Here is a 17,707-nt window from a genome sequence, read left to right as displayed (position 1 = left end):
GAGAGAGGCGCACAAGTCAGAGAGAGAGAGGCGCACAAGTCAGAGAGAGAGAGGCGCACAAGTCAGAGAGAGAGAGGCGCACAAGCGCACAGAGAGACAGGCACACAAGTCAGAGAAAGACAGGCGCGCAGTCAGAGAGACAGGCGCACAAGTCAGAGAGAGACTGGCGCACAAGTCAGAGAGAGACAGGCGCACAAGTCAGAGAGAGACAGGCGCACAAGTCAGAGAGAGACAGGCGCACAAGTCAGAGAGAGACTGGCGCACAAGTCAGAGAGAGACTGGCGCACAAGTCAGAGAGAGACAGGCGCGCAGTCAGAGAGACAGGCGCGCAAGTCAGAGAAAGACAGGCGCGCAGTCAGAGAGACAGGTGCACAGAGAGACGACAAGCGCACAGAGAGACAGGCACACAAGTCAGAGAAAGACAGGCGCGCAGTCAGAGAGACAGGCGCACAAGTCAGAGAGAGACTGGCGCACAAGTCAGAGAAAGACAGGCGCGCAGTCAGAGAGACAGGAGCACAGAGAGACGACAAGCGCACAGAGAGACGACAAGCGCACAGAGAGACGACAAGCGCACAGAGAGACGACAAGCGCACAGAGAGACGACAAGCGCACAGAGAGACGACAAGCGCACAGAGAGACGACAAGCGCACAGAGACGACAAGCGCACAGAGACGACAAGCGCACAGAGAGACAGGCGTGAACTGACCGTGTTGGAGTCGGCCTTCTGGGAGCTCTGTGAGGATTCGACGTCCAGAGTGGTGAACTGAAGGAGACAAACAGACGACTATTGTCAGTTTGTCACGCTGTTAAGGATTTCCTACATTACCCAGAATGCCGACAGAAGAGGTGTGAATGTGCTGCTCAGGGCTCCTGACTAACTTTCTGCTCGGTTGCACTGGTGCGAAATGGTAGGAGCACCAGTGCAACCAAGAAATAAAAGATTTTGGTCTCTCTCTAGAGCCCCGCTGCTTCAGACGACATCTGGACATTCAGTTCGTGATCAGGAAAACATTAAATGATTCACATTAAACATAATCGGGGTTCCTGCTCTTTTCTACAGATCATTTTCCAGGACTATTCAGTGATGATCCAGCTGGTCTGAGACAGGGATCAGGTCAGACACCAACATGTTCCTCTCTGCAGGAGTCTGACTTTAAAGCTGTGCAGCCTACGGCTGTAACTCATCTATGAAATCATCTCGTACAAGAGTCTAAAAGATGACAAAGATCTTTACTTGTTTTATTGCTGTTTTTTATTGTATTTCTGTTGTTTCTTTTGGACAGTCCTCTGTGTTCTATGATTGGCAAGTGCTTCTCCTATTAATTACATTTTACCGACTGCTGCCTGAACACCAAAAATAGCCTCCTGACAAACCGCAGCATTCTGTAGAACTTGAGTTTTCTAACGTCTCTGAGGTCCTGAGCCCCGACGCAGAGTAACGGGATATAAAGTGCTGTTCAGGATTCAGCTGAGCTCCTTTTGGACCCTGAAACCTTCGCTCCTCGCCGAGTCGAGAAGAAAACGTTATAAACCTAATATATAAAAATTAAAAAAAAGCTACCACAGTCAGCAGCCAGCAGGGTCTGATCTTTACCTTTGGAGGATACTGAAACTTGAAGTCACTTGAATTAATGTCCTCCAACCTGTGCAACATGTGACTGGGAAATTGACCCTTTGCTAAACCACGCCCCGAATACCCAGCTGGCCAATCACAGCACAGTATAGGACTCGCTCTAACTGAGGTGCGACACTTTCATGGCTGCGCTCCAGTGACTCTAATGCAACAAGAGTCGTTTTCCAGCTTTTTCTGGCTGTATTTTTCTAAGATCTGGTCAAACGCTGTTCCTGCGACATTTTGTAATAGTTACAGCAGCTACCCAGAGAGGCTGGAAGGAGAAGGACGATTTATTCTCTTTCCAAAACCTAAAATGAATCCAGAAACATGTCAGCTGTGGATCGTTCCTAATGTGAGGTTAGTTAGATGCAACTTCCTACTGACTGTAACGTAATAAAGTCCTGCTGTTCTGCTTTTTAATGACTGTAATAATGAACAGAGTCCGACCGGCTGTACAGGAACACTGCTGATCCTTAATATCGTTGTCTTTTGTCTCACTTGTACTGTGTGATCGGTAGGTTTTAGCTTTTATCTTGCCTTTCTTTTCACGTCCGTCAGAGTCAGTCTGAGTCAAACCTTCAAATCTATAATGCTTTTTCCAACACGTGTCAATATTTCTCCAGGAGCGCAGTAACAGAATGTGGCAGCGCCGTGACAAAAGTCTAAAAGCTCCGAGCTTGTCGGACTTAGCAACAGTAACTAAGGGGGGCGTGGCTTAGCAAAGGGTCAATTAGGGGGAAAAAAATGATTTCCAGGTTTTCCAGGAGGAGAGGGAGCCCTGATATTATATCAATTATAGAAAGAGCAGTAATAATTTTATTGTTCTGTAAATAAATAAAACTGATTCTTTATTTTTTTATTTAATTTTCAAACAAGCTGCAGTGTTGCTTTCTTCTTTGTGTGTTTAGAAAAAGTCTAATAAGATGATCGCAGTATATCTTCAATATAATAAAAACTATGGTTTTAAATAAAATCATTAACAGTACGGCCGCTAACCTGTTGGTTTAGGGTTCACCTACTTATTGCTCTTAAACATTTTGACGTATTCAAAGTAAATATCTGAATAAAGAACTTTGTGTTATGGACTTCTCACCTCGTCCTCAGCGTCGCGGTCGCCCGCTGCTCCGTCTGCGCCGTCATCCTCAGACGCCGACGTCTGTTTGCTGCGTCTGTCAAAGAACGAAGCGTCAGTCCTGATCCCCTCTATCAAAAACACACAAACTCATCCAGACCCGGTCTTACTTCTTGTTCCTGTCGTTGATGTACTCCAGGGTTTGGTAAACCAGGTTGTGCAGCAGCTCCACCTGAAACAGTCAGACGCTCGTCAATCATCACCCGCTTCACGCCAGATTTATTGGTGCTGTAGTTTGTGTACCTTCTTGCTGTAGATGCAGGCGGATCCCTGGATCAGCAGCGCCGCTTCTGCAAAGTTCAGGCGGGTTTTCCCTCCATCGAACGTGATGCACATGTCGTCCAGCTGCAGACAGATTATTCCACAGATACTTCAAGTTTACCAGAAGCTCCCTGCTCTTTAAACAGAGCTGCAATAATTAATTCATTAGTTGCAACTATCCTGATAATAGATTTATCAGTTTGAGTGTTTTTTAAGAATAAAAACTGTAAATTCTCTTTTATAGACAAAACAACGAATCAATTAGCTGAAGAAATAATCGGCAGATCAATGGAGAACTCCTGACTTTACCTCCTCTAAGTAGTCGTTTAACTCCGAAGCCACGTCGATCTCCCAGTTCTTGGTGAGCTCTCTGATTGGCTGCAGCAGGTGAGCGTACCTGCCCTCTGCAGCGTCCATGGCGACGTCCTCGCTGTGAACGCAGACGGGAAAGCACTCAGATCCTGTATTTAAGTCGTCACAGTGTAAAAGTACAGGAGGATTAACAGCAACGTGTACTTTAAGTCTCTAAAGTAGATGTTTCTTCATCTGTCTTTACTTATTGTCTCATCTGGTCTGTTTGTTGGGACTGTGTTGTTGTCCTGCGTCTTCTGTCTATTATTATTTATGTTATTTTATTTAATCCCAGCCTCCCTACAGGAGGCCTTTGTCTCCTGCCAGGCCGTTACTGTAAATAAGAAAACTGTTCTTAATGAACTTTCCTGGTCCAATAAGAATATAATGAAGTCCAGTACAGCAGCAGAGCACTTTTAACTGTACAGGTGTACCTAATAAAGTGGATACTGAGCGGATATTAAACTAAAATATAAGCAGAAATATGACGTTGTATTCACTGATAGTTTACTTTGTCAGCAAATCTCTAAATGTACAAAAGAAATCCTACATCTATAGAGGGATTATCAAAATTGTTACTAAAGTATGTGAGTATAAACAGGAAAGTGTATTTAAAGTAGTACTCACTGTCCTGTACTTTTATATATTAGATTCTTATTATTCCTCGTCATTAATGTAAAGCAGGATTTTAGTAACTGGTTGAAATTGAACTGTTTTTTAATTAATGATTCTTTTCATTCTGGATTAATCTGCTGATTATTTTCTCCATTAAATGATTATAAAAACTGTAAATATTGATAAATGTTGTCTCAGAGGCCAAAGTGACTCCTTCACACAGACTGTTCTGTCATTTTAAACCTCAAAATGATTAAAAATACATTAAACAGCAAATCTTCACATCAAATGGTTTTAAGTGAAAAATGATGAAACGGTTATTAAAATAGTTTCCAGGTAAATTTCTGTCCTCTAATGTAGAAACTAATGGAGTTTAATTTATAAACAAACATGTTTTATAAACTCTTCGTGTGATTGTGTGTAAAAATCTGACTTTGTAAAGTAACTGAAGCTGTCAGATAAATGTAGAAGTAAAAATATCTGAGAGGGAGAAAATACTCACGTAAAGTAAAAGTACCTCTAATCTGTACTTGAGTACAGTACTGGAGTAAATGTACTGAGTTACTGGACACTGCTGTTATTTTTCCAGATGAGTGCTGATTTTAATTTAGTAATTTCTCGTGTTCAGCTCTGATGTTTACTTTCATAACTGCTGCAGTAACGTTTGGATGACAGTTCATAGAGAGAAGCTCAAACCAAACTCCATTTAAAATCTGACATGTTTAGTAACTTAACTCGTTGGACATTAGCTGTATAACAGTTTGACTAACTACCTGAAGCTGAGGTGTAAATTTTGCTAAAGGTCTAAATGTCTGTTACAGGCGACTTTGTACCAAAGACAATAACATTTAAACATTTTAAATAGTTTTTCATGATGTTTGCGCGGCGCTCGGTGATTCACATTCACTTTAACGTTACGGGACAATGTGGAAAATTTTTACAGCTGGATGTTTTGAACACTACGCCGAATTCAACAGAGGATCGGATCGAGTACTTAAATATCTTCACTAGTCTTCTGTCAGATGGAGGTTAAGCAGAAACTTCGCTCAAAGACGCAACTGACAGGTTTCTAAACCTAAGTTCGGTTGAATGTCTGTCATACAGAACAGCGCCCGTCTGGGCTGGAAAACGAGTTACTAACTTATATTTAACAGTTGTTGTGTGTCGACTCTTATCAAACTAGATCCTAATAATGTTTGAACTCGTGTTAACGGGGAGTTTTAGAGTTGTTTTACGAGTTAAATCCACAGAAAGGACTCACCGTGACGATGAAGCGGCTCCGCTAGCTGTTAGCTGTTTAGTAGCGGTTAGCAAAACAGTCAAACAACCCGCGCAACTTTCTTCTTCGCGGTTTCTGCTTCTGCTTCTTCTTCTTCTTTTAGTGGCGGACAAACACAGCGCCACCTGCTGTACCCGAAGTAAAAGTACAAATACAACCGTGTACACAAACACTCTGTGTACAAATAATTTGTGTACAAATGCTCTGTAAAAGTACAAAATAAATTAAATGACCAAAAGTACTCATTATGCAGATGTATTTAGATTGATCAAATATAATCAACAAATGAATAATGATGAATTATGTCAGATTAAGATATAAAATAATCCTTTAGTTTATAAAGTTATTAAAATTAGTATTTTCTCCTTCTCCTCCCTCTCAGATATTTTTTACTTCTCTACATTTATCTGACAGCTTCAGTTACTTTACAAAGTCAGATTTTTACACAAAAACCCTTTTTATTGTTTTGTGTTTTAAATCATTTTGAGGGTTAAACTGACAAACATCATGGTGAAGGAGTCACTCTGGATAAAATAGCAGATTAATCCAGTGTTTATTTTTTTAATTATTAATTTACAAAATAGCTCAACCTCAACAATCACAACAGTAAAATCCTGTTTTACATTAGTGCATGAGGAATAATAATAATATAATATATAATGGTACTTTTACTTTAAATACTTCACATTTTCCTGATTATACTCACATACTTTTATTTAACATATTCAATGCAGTACTTTTACTTGTCACAGAGTATTATTACAGTGAGGTTTTAATACTTTTAAAGGATCTGAATACTTCATCCGCCGCTGGCTGCAACACTGAAGAGATGAATGAGTAAATACATCAATAATTATAATCCAATAATATTATTTTAATATTATTCTGCACAACGAGTACTTTTACTTTTACCTATCCAAGTTTATTTGAAAGGTAAGTATGCAGGTAAATTTTCAAATACAAGGAATTTGCTTTGGTAAATATTGGTGCTTAAATAAAGAGATGAAAACCAAAAGCTACAATAATAAAATAATACTAATCAGAATCAGAAAGACTTTATTGATCCCGAGGGAAAGTTCTTTTGTTACAATTACTCACTTTGGGTGTCGAGATATTAAAGGAATAGAAATAATAATAAAAGTAGGTAAGTAGAAAACATGCAAATATAAAAATATAAATATAAAGCCGTGTGGATATGTGCAGTATTTTACTGCATCAACAGAAATGTGATGGTAAATAGTAATAGTGAATAAGATAGTAACAGTAATAATCGACGTGGAATGGACACAGTTTTAAAAAGTAACCAGAGTCCTGACGCAGGATACTGAACGAGGAGCGTGTACAAATTCACAAGATGAGCAGTAAAGAATAAAGAATTAGTGCAAAGTGCACAGATACAAGTTACAGCTACAATCTGCACGCCTCAGAGTCCTGGAGGGGTCCAGGTCCCGCAGGTCCGGAAGACCCGACCCCCTTCTCTGCAGAGCTGCAGCCTGTGAAGGAGGAGGTGAGGTTGGACCCGGCGGTGGAGAAGTGCACCATCAGCAGGTGCGTTCACGATCAGTAAAAAGCCGCGTCCCACTCGGAGTAAAGAGACTGCAGACGCCTTGTTCCCACGATATACACACGAGCAGCGTGCCTCAGGTAAAGTCTTAACCAATCACGCAGCACTGTGTCACTTCAACGTCCCATCCGGGCTGTGATTGGTCGGTTTGAGAAAAGCAACTGAGGAGAAACTTTATTAAAAGTTAAAACACATTTCAACAAAAGGCTCCGATCAGGGTCCCCGGATACTTTCTCCTCTCTGTGTCACACAAACAGCTTCATGGACCCCTGTGGCCCCCTGTGGCCCCCTGTGGCCCCCTGTGGACCCCTCCTGGATACGGCCCTGTCTGCACTCTGTGACCGCAACAAACCTCATTATGTTGTTCACCCCCCCCTGCACGTGCCTTTCAACCTGTAATTTAAATATTTCATACAGGCTTGAAGGCAGAGTGTGCGCCTGTGTGCGTGCGCGTGTGTTTGTGTGTGCGTGCGCGTGTCTCCGTCAGTCCACCTTAAATCGTTCCTCGCGGCCCCACGTGACCGTGTTCCTGGAAAGTTCCTGGAAACGCGTCTCTGCTGTGTTTTCTGCTGGTTCTGCTGGAGCAGGCGGACTCGGCGGACTCGGCGGACTCGCTGTGTCCGCGGCAACGACACGGACTCCGAGTTCGAGACTCTCCGGGAGGCGGAAATAAATCATTAACCGGGGTGTTCTTGTTCTGCGTGCTCAACCGGATCGGTACAGGTCTGAGACCCGGACCCGGACCTCCCTCCCCGTGTGTAGAAAGAAACCAGGACGGAGAATAAAACCCGGTTCCGAGGGTTCGTGCTGGATGCGGACATGTCGGGCTGGGTTAGCTAGCTGCTAGCTGCCCTCAGGTACTTCATTATATTTCAGGTATCAGCAAGAACATCCGCTTAACGGACAGTCCGCGTGCAGCACCTGTGGAACGGGAGCTCACGTTGCGCCAAATTACGTTCATTATTTTCGCATCTTAACGCGACGGCGGCCGTTTCTAAAGGTTTAGAAATAAAAGCACAGTCTGGTCTTTATTTCCGCTGACAAGAATCAGTTCAGCGACGCTACAATTTACTGCAAACAGATAAAAGCTGAACAGATTACCCAGCCACAAATGAAGAAAGCGCCTTACGCCAAAATCTATTTAAATTTTCAGCCATTTGACGTCGCGGATCTGCCAACGTGTAAACCTGCTGGGGGGGAAAAATGTTTGTTTGTGTTCTTCACATTTCACTTTAACATTTAAAAAGAAGTATTTACTGATATATCTAAGACAGATATATACATGTTGTACACATGTAACAGTAATATGGTGATGTGTAAAACACAGGAGACCGTGTAAAGCGCAGGGTCTTAAATGTGTCCGTTTTCTAGTGAGGTTTGGCTAAACGACGTTAGCGTCAAATTATATTCATAATTACTTGTTTACGTCTCCTCGGTTGTCGGCTGGTGTTTAAATGTTTAAGAAAATACAAACAAAGTTGTTTTCAGTCCACTTTTAAATTCTGCACACAAGAAAACACTCACCTAGAATTTATGATGTGAATATAAATCTAAATATATAAACAGTAATAACAGAGTAATAAACTGCATTTACACGTTGTTATTATGAATGATTGTTGCAAACTGTTTGTTGGTCAGTTTGTGGAAGTTTCCAGTTTGAACAAATAAACCTTATCAACATGTCACTGTAAGAATCATGTTTTCTCGGGTCCCACGTGACAAAAAGATTAAATCAAATTTTTTATGACTCATAAAACTTGAGTGTCACACAAAATCAAATTAGGCCTTTTTCAGACGACTGTTTGTAAAAAATGAAATGTCACCGCGGCCCCTGCAGAAACGCAAAGCATGTGAATGTGAAGGGTGAGTCACTGGTGTCTTTTATTATTTATTTATAATTAAGTTCTTCGTTTTGGTATTAAAATAGAAAATAGTAAAAAAAAAAAAAAATGTTAATTAAAGTCAAAGTTTAGATCTTTAGAAGTTTGTTTTAGTCTGGAGATTTTCAGGTTGAGAGAAAACAATCTGAGAAACTCACACTGAGAGTTTCAGCCAATCAAACTGAAACGATTAACAATCAGGAGACCGTGCTGATGTGTAAAAGGTCGCAGCTCCTCCTCTGCTGCGTCTGAACAACAACATCTTACACAAACACGTTTCTGAATGTCGTCCGTGTAGAGAGGAAGCGACGGCTCTGGGATGATTATTCTCCAGCTGCAGACCGTCTGTTGTGATGGATCTGATTTATTTCCAGGACAGTGCGCGCAGACCTGGTCCCGTGTCTGAGCTGCGGGCCTAGAACCAGGCTGAAGGTTGGATCTGTCCAATGACCTGCCAGTCCTCCGAGTCCACAGACACCATCGAGAGCGACAGACGAGCCGACAACAACTCCAGAGCTGTGGAATCAGACGAGAGCCGCATCGCCTCGGCCATGAAAGACCTGAAGAACACAGGTCTGTTTGTTTGTTTGCTCATTTAAAGGGACAGTGCGCTTTAATGTACAGCTGTAAATGTGCCAGAGTTCATCTGTAGTCCCGCACAGATGTTCCAGATGTGACTAAAAACAGAATGGAAGACTGAAGTGACGGAGTTGTTGAGAGTATTTATGATAGAAGAGAATATAAACAGCACACGGGACTTTATAGGTGTGGTTTAAAACTTACAACACATTATACAGGATGTAAATAAAAGCTGTTGGACGTGAAGCGTGAAGGATTATAACACAGGGCTTACTTCCTGTTGCCAGTAGGTGTAGGCATATGGATGTGTTCAGGGCGGGACTGTTGTGAAACATGTCAAATTTAGTCCAGATGTGAGCATGTAGACAGAAGTTACAACAACTTTCTGTTTCATGGCGAAGCATCAGTTTTTGACGCCACGCCACGGAAACACCGTTTGACAAAAACTCACACAAAGCACAATTTTTCATCATCCCTGCCTTTAGATTGTACAGAGGTCATTTAAAGTCGATCGGATTAATTCTCTATGAGGAGTTTGTTAAAGTACGGAGCCTGTAAAACGCCAAAAAATTACCATTAAAGTCAAAATGGCTGACTTCATGTTCCACAGAAATTTCATAAATCTTTCTGCAAAGTTTTGAGAGTTTTTAGGCTGCAGAAAAACAGAAAGAAGAAGGATTCCTTCAGGTTTAACAGATTTAACTGATTAAAGGTACCTGAGGACATGAACCTGAACACATCTGACCTGCCGCTGAGCGTCTTCTCTCTCAGCTGGATGCAAACCAACTAAACTCTGAAGTACTGTTTCATCCGGGGCGTTGCTGTACAGGAAGCTCTACGGGGGCACCGTCTGCCGCCATAATCAACATGTTAATAGCCAGGAGTTAAGATCAGTTTCTTTCCATCTTGCAGTTGTAGATAAACTTTGACTGAGCGTGCTTTCACACCTGCCTCATTTAGTTTGGTTGAATCGCACTAGAGTTGGTGCAGCTCATCTGGGCACCAAAAGCAACCAAACAAATGTTCCGAGAGCTCGAACTCTGGTGCGCTACACTTGTGGTGTGAGAGCGAACCAACCACAGGATCTTATGACTGCAGAGATGTGACGGGAGCATTATTTCCAAAGCTAAACCACTAATAAATCCATCTGCTTATATATAATAATATATATATATATAATATACCGCGGGTATATTCCCTGATTAACAGGTTAAAATCTGTTAAAAAGCTTCTGTTTACCCTGTCAGATCATTAAGTCCATGAGGTAATGAATTATTACTGAACTACACGTCCTCTTTACGTCATTATTCATAACAGGCGGCGGATCTGCTGTCCAAAAAATGGCCAAAAATGTAATCACGATAATCGTTCGATAATTATCACGATAAATGTCAAATCGTTTTTTCAAGTTTAAAGGCAGATTTTTGCTCCTGAGTGAAAATTGAAGAAACCTGATGGTTGATTATGTGGTGAAACTTTTCTTTATGGTCAGAATGGGACAAACACTTGATGCCAAACAGAGAGAACATTCAGAACTATTCTGATTATAACAGAGATAATCAGTAAATCTTTTTCCTCAACAAAACACGTGTTTTAAAAGAAAATTAAGTGCTAAACCAAATATTTATAGACGATATATTGAACATTAATTATATTGTTATTGAGGAAAATTAGATTGTGATAATTATCATTATTGTCTGATCACTAATGATTAATAATCATCATCTTCGTGAGCTCTGCGATACAAAGTGCTGCTGTCAGTCACCGAGTTTGATGAAAAACCCCAAATCTGTCAGTCTGTATCGTCGTGGTTACTCGTCGTGGTTACTCGTCGTGGTGCGTTTGTGAACCTGCAGTGTGAACAGGAAGCGGAACTAAAATGAACCGGGCTACAGGAGTGAGGGACCGATAATCACTGTCTAGTTTTAAAATGTGTCTGGACTGGTCGTGCTCATATAAACGCTGCAGGTTATAAACCCTGAAGATTTATTGTTTCGCTCTGGTCAAAGCACCCAGCGCCCCGGGTGCACCTGTGTGTCTCGCCCGAGTCCCGTGATGAGAAGTGAAGTATCAGCTGGTTGATCAGGACCCCGATGCTGCGTCGCAGGTAGACCCGGATCGCATGAAGCGCTCGGTTAATCGTTTCCTGTAGTGGCGGCTGCTGTTGGTTTGTAAATGTTGTCCTTCAGCGTCTCACGTCTTCTCTGTTTCCTGTCTCTCTGTGGCGGCAGGTTGGTACTGGGGCAGTCTGACCGCTAACGAGGCCAAAGAGATCCTGCAGGACGCCTCGGAGGGCACCTTCCTGGTCCGGGACAGCTCTCAGAGGGACTACCTGTTCACCATCTCCGCCATGACGTCGGCGGGCCCCACCAACCTGCGGATCGAGTACAAACACGGCAAATTCAAGCTGGACTCGGTGGTTCTGGTGAAGCCCAAGCTGAAGCAGTTCGACAGCGTGGTCCACCTGGTGGAGCACTACGTCCAGCTGTCCAGGACCGGCGACAAGGCGGCGTCCAACCCTCAACCCTCGGCGGCGGCGCCCAACGGCACGGTGCAGCTGCTGCTCACCAAACCCGTGTACACCGCCACGCCGTCGCTGCAGCACCTCTGTCGCATCGCCATCAACAGGAGGACGCGGCGGGTCCGGGATCTGCCGTTACCCAACAGACTGAAGGACTACCTGACGGACTACACCTACAACGTGTAGGCGGGCTACAGCTCGCCGCGGAGGAAGATGCGAGCGCAGTCGGCTCTGTGCGACGCCCCACTGACCACTGACCAATCCCATCATGCCTTGCTCCTACAAGGACCCAGCAAGTCAAAGAGTCGGGCGGTAACGAGCCTGAGCAGCTGGAGGAAAATCCTGCAGGACGTTTGGCTCAGGAAGACAGACGGCTCTCTGAGCACCGTCAGTACTGCTCTGTGGTGAAGTACCAGACCGCAGGGTGAGTTTAAAAACGCCTTCACACGTTCACAGACCGACGCCGCAAACCCAGATCGTCCGCCCCCAGCCGAGGGCCGCAGCTGACCGTCGGTTCCGTCATTGATTTAAAGTTTTATCGATTAAACCTGAAACGTTCTGATTTAACAAAGAGATCCAGAAGACAACAGCCGCACATCTGAGACGCCGGGAGCGCCGCCTTCATTTTTGCTTTAAAAAAGACTTTTCATGATCAAAATAGTTCCAGATTCACGACCTGTTGCCGCTCCGACTCAGTGGCCCCTGAAGGGCCCGAATGTAAAACCCGGACCTCCTGTTTTTGTCCGTTTCTGAACGTTTTTGAAGCGTTGCACAGATGATGTGTTGAGTGAATGTTTTGGCGGGAGAGGAAGAGGCCGACGGCGTCAGTCAGAGCGGCGTCTGCAGCTATTAACTCGAGTCACAGAAACATCTGATAGACGCTGAAAGTCGAAGCAGTTAAATCACCTGATTTCATCGGTCGACAGTCGACACGTGATCTGAAGATGGTCAGGGTTTTATCATCATCATCATCTTTGCTTTAGTAATCTATTAATTATTTAGTCTCCAAAAAGAGTCCAGCCCAGCGAACAACAAATAAACCTGACGTGGAATTAAACGTGTTTCCTGAAGGCTGCAGCTGGCGGTCGGTGTCCTCGCTGATCTGTTATTATTATTTTTATTATTTATTATGCGGAGCCCGTTTATCATCGTCTGATTCACCGATCGACTAACAAACTAATCCTTTAAACAAAATCTCCAGTAAATATTCAGTTGTTTATTTTCGTTTTACTTTCAGCCGAGCTGCGAACTAAAAGCTTCTTCCGTCTCTGTTTCCTCCTCCAACATCCTGACAGACGGAGGACAGGAAGTCAGAGACCCGTGAAATAAAGTGAGACAGATCAGAGTCTGAGCAGAACCACATCAACAGTCTGGCTCCACTTGTTGTTCCCACCTTCAGACGCAGGAAACGCAGCGCTCTGATTGGCCGCCCGCCGGCCTGTGACCATGAAAAGTTCACGTTTGTGAGTCAGCAGGACTTCCTGATCGATGACAAACAAACAGAGTTGTTTTTCATCTGAGCACGGTTTAATGAGTCAGTGTTTGACCTCTCCGGGCTCCGCTTGGACTTTGTCCCCGCTGGATGTAGTACTCTGCAGCTCTGAGCCAATCACAGCGCAGAAAAACAAAGACCCCGCGGGGCAGGTTAATCCCGCTCTGTGGCCCAATACATCCTCACTCCAGCTCTCGTATCAGATCAAATCCAGATCAGATTAAAGGCTCTCGCTCACAAATCTGCAGATTATAATCTGACAGATCTGATGACGGTTCTGGGCTGCAGGGTCGGGCCTCCTCCGGACCACAAGGAGGCGCTGGTGCATAACTTTCCTCCTCCTCCCCTGGTCAGGATCTCCTCAGAGTTTTAGCCTCACAAACACCTTCAGCTGTCTGACGTGACGCCGCGTCTCCAAGTTTATCTACAAACTTCCCGCCCTCGTGTTGATCTTTGATGATCCTCGCTGTCATCCCACCCTCTCAGGTCCACTTCCTGTCCCGTGTTACATTCAGTAACAGTCCCAGCTCGTTATCGGTCCATGCAAAATAAATCTGGTGCGGTTCTTCGTCTGTAGAACTTTATTCTTTCAGCAGATCTTCTGTAACTACAGAACACACCACCTGCTTCCTGTTTACACGGCGTGCACGCCTCGTGTACCTGAACGGCCACCAGATGCGCGTCGTTTTAATGTAGACGGAGATCAACTCTGATCTGCATCGTGTTGCTTTTAGAACTGTGGATGGGTTCCCACTCGGTGCAGCCGCAGAAAAGCAACAGCAAGGTTTCAAACAGCTTTACTGATCCTCGTAGGGTAATTCAGTTTTCATCTGCCAGTCGTTTCAAACGAGACAAAACAACAACTACAATCAATCAACATTCAGAAACAGAGCAAAGCAGCGAATATGCAGGTCAGAATACCCGGACCGAGCAGGGACCATGATTCAAGAAGATAAATAAACCAACCGGATCATGAAACTCTGGACCAACAAAGTGTGAGTTCTGTAACTTAATTTAGAATTAAGATGAACGGGTTGCATTTTATTTAATCTAAAGAAATTATGGGTTACATTTAATTGTTTTTACTCCCTAATCCTCAATCCAGACAGACAGACAGACAGACAGACAGACAGACATGGTTCCTCTTGTGTTTGGTCACATGAGACCATTAAACCAAACTCCATTTAAAAATCTATCGTTTTTAGGCTGTTATTGTTGATTGTTAAATATTAACAGCTGGCGGAATGTAAAACACGAGCTTCTTTTAAAATCCTGGGTCTCCTTGTGAATTCGGTTTAAATTAGATCCAGTAAGCTGCACTTTATTTCATTAAAAGTTTAATTTAGGCTCCCGCTGTTGGTCACATGGTGCCCGGCGCTCGTTTTGACACCTGTAACACTGAACACAGGTGGACAGCAGACATGCTGACGTTTCCTCAGAGATTCATTCTGCTTTGAACTTTCAGCTGCATCCTGTTTTAGCAGCTTCTTTCTGTGACTCCGCCTCCTTTTTGGCGTCACGCTTCCAGTTTTGTGAGGATCAGTTTAAATGCAGGACGTGGCGGTCACTCAGGTAAAACGGGGCTTTGCCGCACATGTCGTCCACAGGTTCGATGCCGTCGACTCTACATGATGTTCCTGTTAATACCCACTTTTTGTCCTATGGTTTATTTTCTCCAGATACGATTTCACGGCGATAAAGTGCATCTTCTCTAGACATAAAACTCTTCAAATGAATAAAACTTTACTAGTGAACATAAAACACAAGGATCTTGTGTACATTTCACGGCTGTGGGACAGATTCTGTTCGGGTGGACCCTGCAGCTCTCGCCCTGTTTGATTATTAAAACATATTTATTGATTGTGTCACACTGTTTCCTGGTACATTATTTTGTAAAGAGGCTGCACAGACTGAAAGCTTGTGTTGTCCTGAATCTGTGCAGCAGTTCGGCCTCTGTATCGATCAGCTCCACGAGATAAATAAAGTTTTTATTTGGTGCTTCATCCCGGTGGTGTGTTTGCTTTTCACTACACAGCTCTTCACTGTCTGCTCTCTCAGAACCTCTTTGTTTTGCAGATGATGATGTCTTCACACTTTTCCTTAGATGATTAAAATGTTATTTTTATTTTTCATCCTCATTAATAAAAAGAGAGTTTTTATAAAGGTCTAAAGTACGACACCCTAAATGTTTGAACTCACCGGTGTTTGTATTTAGTGCAAACATTCTTTATTTGTTGCTACTATTATTATTATTATTATGTATAAAACAACAACAGCTTTCAGTGATTCTTCTACAAGACCAACAGGAATGTGTGAAAGTTAATATAAATGCCATTAAGAAAATAAAAATGCTGACATGAGAAAAAGTTTTACAGGACTCAGGAATCATTAATAAAATCAAAGTGCTGCTGCTGAGACCGACACAGATTACAATTACAGTTAATTAATAAATAGCCTAATATGTTTCTCAGAAAAGGAAAATCTCTATTAATGATTAATGAAGATTAATAGGTGCAATTAACGGCTGTTTTCTGTAAAGGATCTCCATTCCAAAATCTTCCAGTTTTAGATTTGCTCATTGATTGTTTAAAAAAACATCAGGTACACTTAAAAATATGAGTCCTTGTGAAAGAGACAGGTATTCTTGTAAATTCGGTTTATGTTTGACCTGTCAAGTCGGAATATATTTCATAAAAACCTTCATTTTAACATCACACTGTTTGCCCGCTGTACGTTCACCGTGGGAGCAGGAGGCTTTCAGTACAAAACCTTATGCTAATTAATGTACGCAGAGGTGAATACTAGTCTTATAATTTAATATATTAATCTTTGATTAAATCTATTTAACTGTGCTTGCCACAGAACGTACCGGTTTCCACTCTATGAAGACCCACTCAGCCAAACTTCATCGAGAAATCTACCGTTTTTAGGATTCCTCTTTTGTTAATAATTATAAACAGCTGACAAAACATCAAATATGAGCTTGTCTGAAAATGTTGCTTCCTCTAGTAAATTCGGAATATATTTAATCAACCTAGTTGCACTCTTTTATGCAATAAATTGTGATTTTGCTGTTAGCTCATGCTGTTAGCTAGCTAACGTTAAGCCTCTATTTGTCTGGTTACTGCTCGATTTAAACCGGATGTATTATTAATAATAATTAAAGTGCGGTTCATAATAATTAATTAATTAATAATACACTAAATTAAACCGGTTCAACAGTTGCTAAAAGCTTCTCATGGGAAACAGGTTCCGCCCGCCGCCACGTTTTCAGTCGGACACAATAACAATGAGCACCGTGTTGTATTCCGGGCTAGTTTTCCTGAAGAATAATAAAGTGAGTATTTTATATTTATATATTTACATATTATTTATAACTCCTGGCGGACCGGAGCAGTAAATGGACCCGGCACACAGAGCCCTGCTGCGGACACACAGGCTGGAACTGTCCGGGCAGCTGCTGGTCAGCGAGACTATCGTTCCGGTTCTGTACCAGGAGAACGTTCTGACGGAGGCTCAGGTGGAGGACATCGCGTCTCAGCCGACAGACAGGCTGAAGACCCTGAAGCTGCTGGACCTCCTGCCGAGCCGCGGGCCCCGGGCCTTCAGCGCCTTCCTGCGCTCTCTGGACGAGTTCGGCTGGGTCCGAGACAAGCTGCTGCAGGAGCTCCGGACGGGACCCGGACCCAGCTCACCAGGTGAGACCAGGGAGGAGGAAGCACGCCTGAGACCACCAGCGTCTCACCTGGAGGTAGAAACAGGTCTCAGTGTGTTCTGTGTGAAGGCTTTAGAACCGGGTCTGGCTCCAGTTCAGTCCAGGTTCTGGTTCTGCCTGTGCGGGTCAGGGCTGATTCCAGGTCAGTGATCCCAGACCTGGTTCCCTTTCACGCCTGTTTGTTAGAAATCCTTCATGAGCCTCCCACTTTGAAAACCCCGATCCAGACCGCATCGGACCAGGTCTAGCCAAAGACTCTGAAGTCTGTTTATTAACCTGATATCTGTGGGTGAAACATTTAAATCAGTTTGTGAAAACAGAAACAGGGAGACTTCACCGCCGAGACCACATCTAGACCACATGAATCCAGATCTAGACCAGGTCCAGCACTGTCATTAGGCTTGACCTGAACTACATTAACACGAAGACTTTAAAGAATGTTTAAAACCCAGTTTTAGATTCATGAAAACCTTTTTAGTTGTATTTTGTTTCTGTAGACCACATCTAGACCACATGAGCTCAGGTCTAGACCAGGTCTAAACCAGGTCTAAACCAGCTCCAGACCAGGTCTAGACCAGGTCCAGTTCTGTACTAAGACTAAAGATTGTTTAAAACCCAGTTTTAGATTCATGAAAACCTTTTTAGTTGTATTTTGTTTCTGTAGACCACATCTAGACCACATGAGCTCAGGTCTAGACCAGGT

General features: G+C 43.2%; 3 protein-coding genes across 3 annotated transcripts in view; 2 read left to right on the top strand and 1 right to left on the bottom strand.

Annotated features, from left to right (window-relative positions):
• The window catches only part of LOC123962984 (condensin-2 complex subunit H2-like), an 8,590-nt gene extending 1,099 nt beyond the window's left edge, over positions 1-7,491 (bottom strand). The window contains exons 1-6 of the mRNA XM_046039497.1: positions 7,310-7,491; positions 3,318-3,438; positions 2,991-3,092; positions 2,858-2,919; positions 2,709-2,784; positions 651-763 (exon numbers count right to left, since the gene is read on the bottom strand). Coding sequence (XP_045895453.1) covers positions 651-763; positions 2,709-2,784; positions 2,858-2,919; positions 2,991-3,092; positions 3,318-3,425 — 461 coding nt within the window. The 5' untranslated portion in view covers positions 3,426-3,438; positions 7,310-7,491. The remainder of the gene's footprint in view (positions 1-650; positions 764-2,708; positions 2,785-2,857; positions 2,920-2,990; positions 3,093-3,317; positions 3,439-7,309) is intronic.
• On the top strand, positions 7,328-15,292 carry socs2 (suppressor of cytokine signaling 2). Its single transcript, XM_046040484.1, has 3 exons — positions 7,328-7,674; positions 9,072-9,270; positions 11,508-15,292. The coding sequence occupies exons 2-3, from the start codon at positions 9,144-9,146 to the stop codon at positions 11,981-11,983; spliced, it is 603 nt and encodes a 200-aa protein (XP_045896440.1). The 5' UTR covers positions 7,328-7,674; positions 9,072-9,143; the 3' UTR covers positions 11,984-15,292.
• Positions 15,293-16,554: 1,262 nt separating this feature from the next.
• Positions 16,555-17,154, top strand: LOC123962982 (death domain-containing protein CRADD-like). The gene has a single exon (XM_046039496.1). It carries the CDS (start codon positions 16,690-16,692, stop codon positions 17,152-17,154), a length of 465 nt encoding a protein of 154 aa, XP_045895452.1. The 5' UTR covers positions 16,555-16,689.
• The last annotated feature ends 553 nt before the right edge of the window (positions 17,155-17,707 follow it).

This window comes from Micropterus dolomieu, linkage group LG23 (assembly GCF_021292245.1).
Source record: "Micropterus dolomieu isolate WLL.071019.BEF.003 ecotype Adirondacks linkage group LG23, ASM2129224v1, whole genome shotgun sequence".
NCBI classification, from domain to species: domain Eukaryota; kingdom Metazoa; phylum Chordata; class Actinopteri; order Centrarchiformes; family Centrarchidae; genus Micropterus; species Micropterus dolomieu.
Note: the sequence above shows the minus strand (reverse complement) of the source record. Positions and strands in the feature narration are given on the sequence as shown.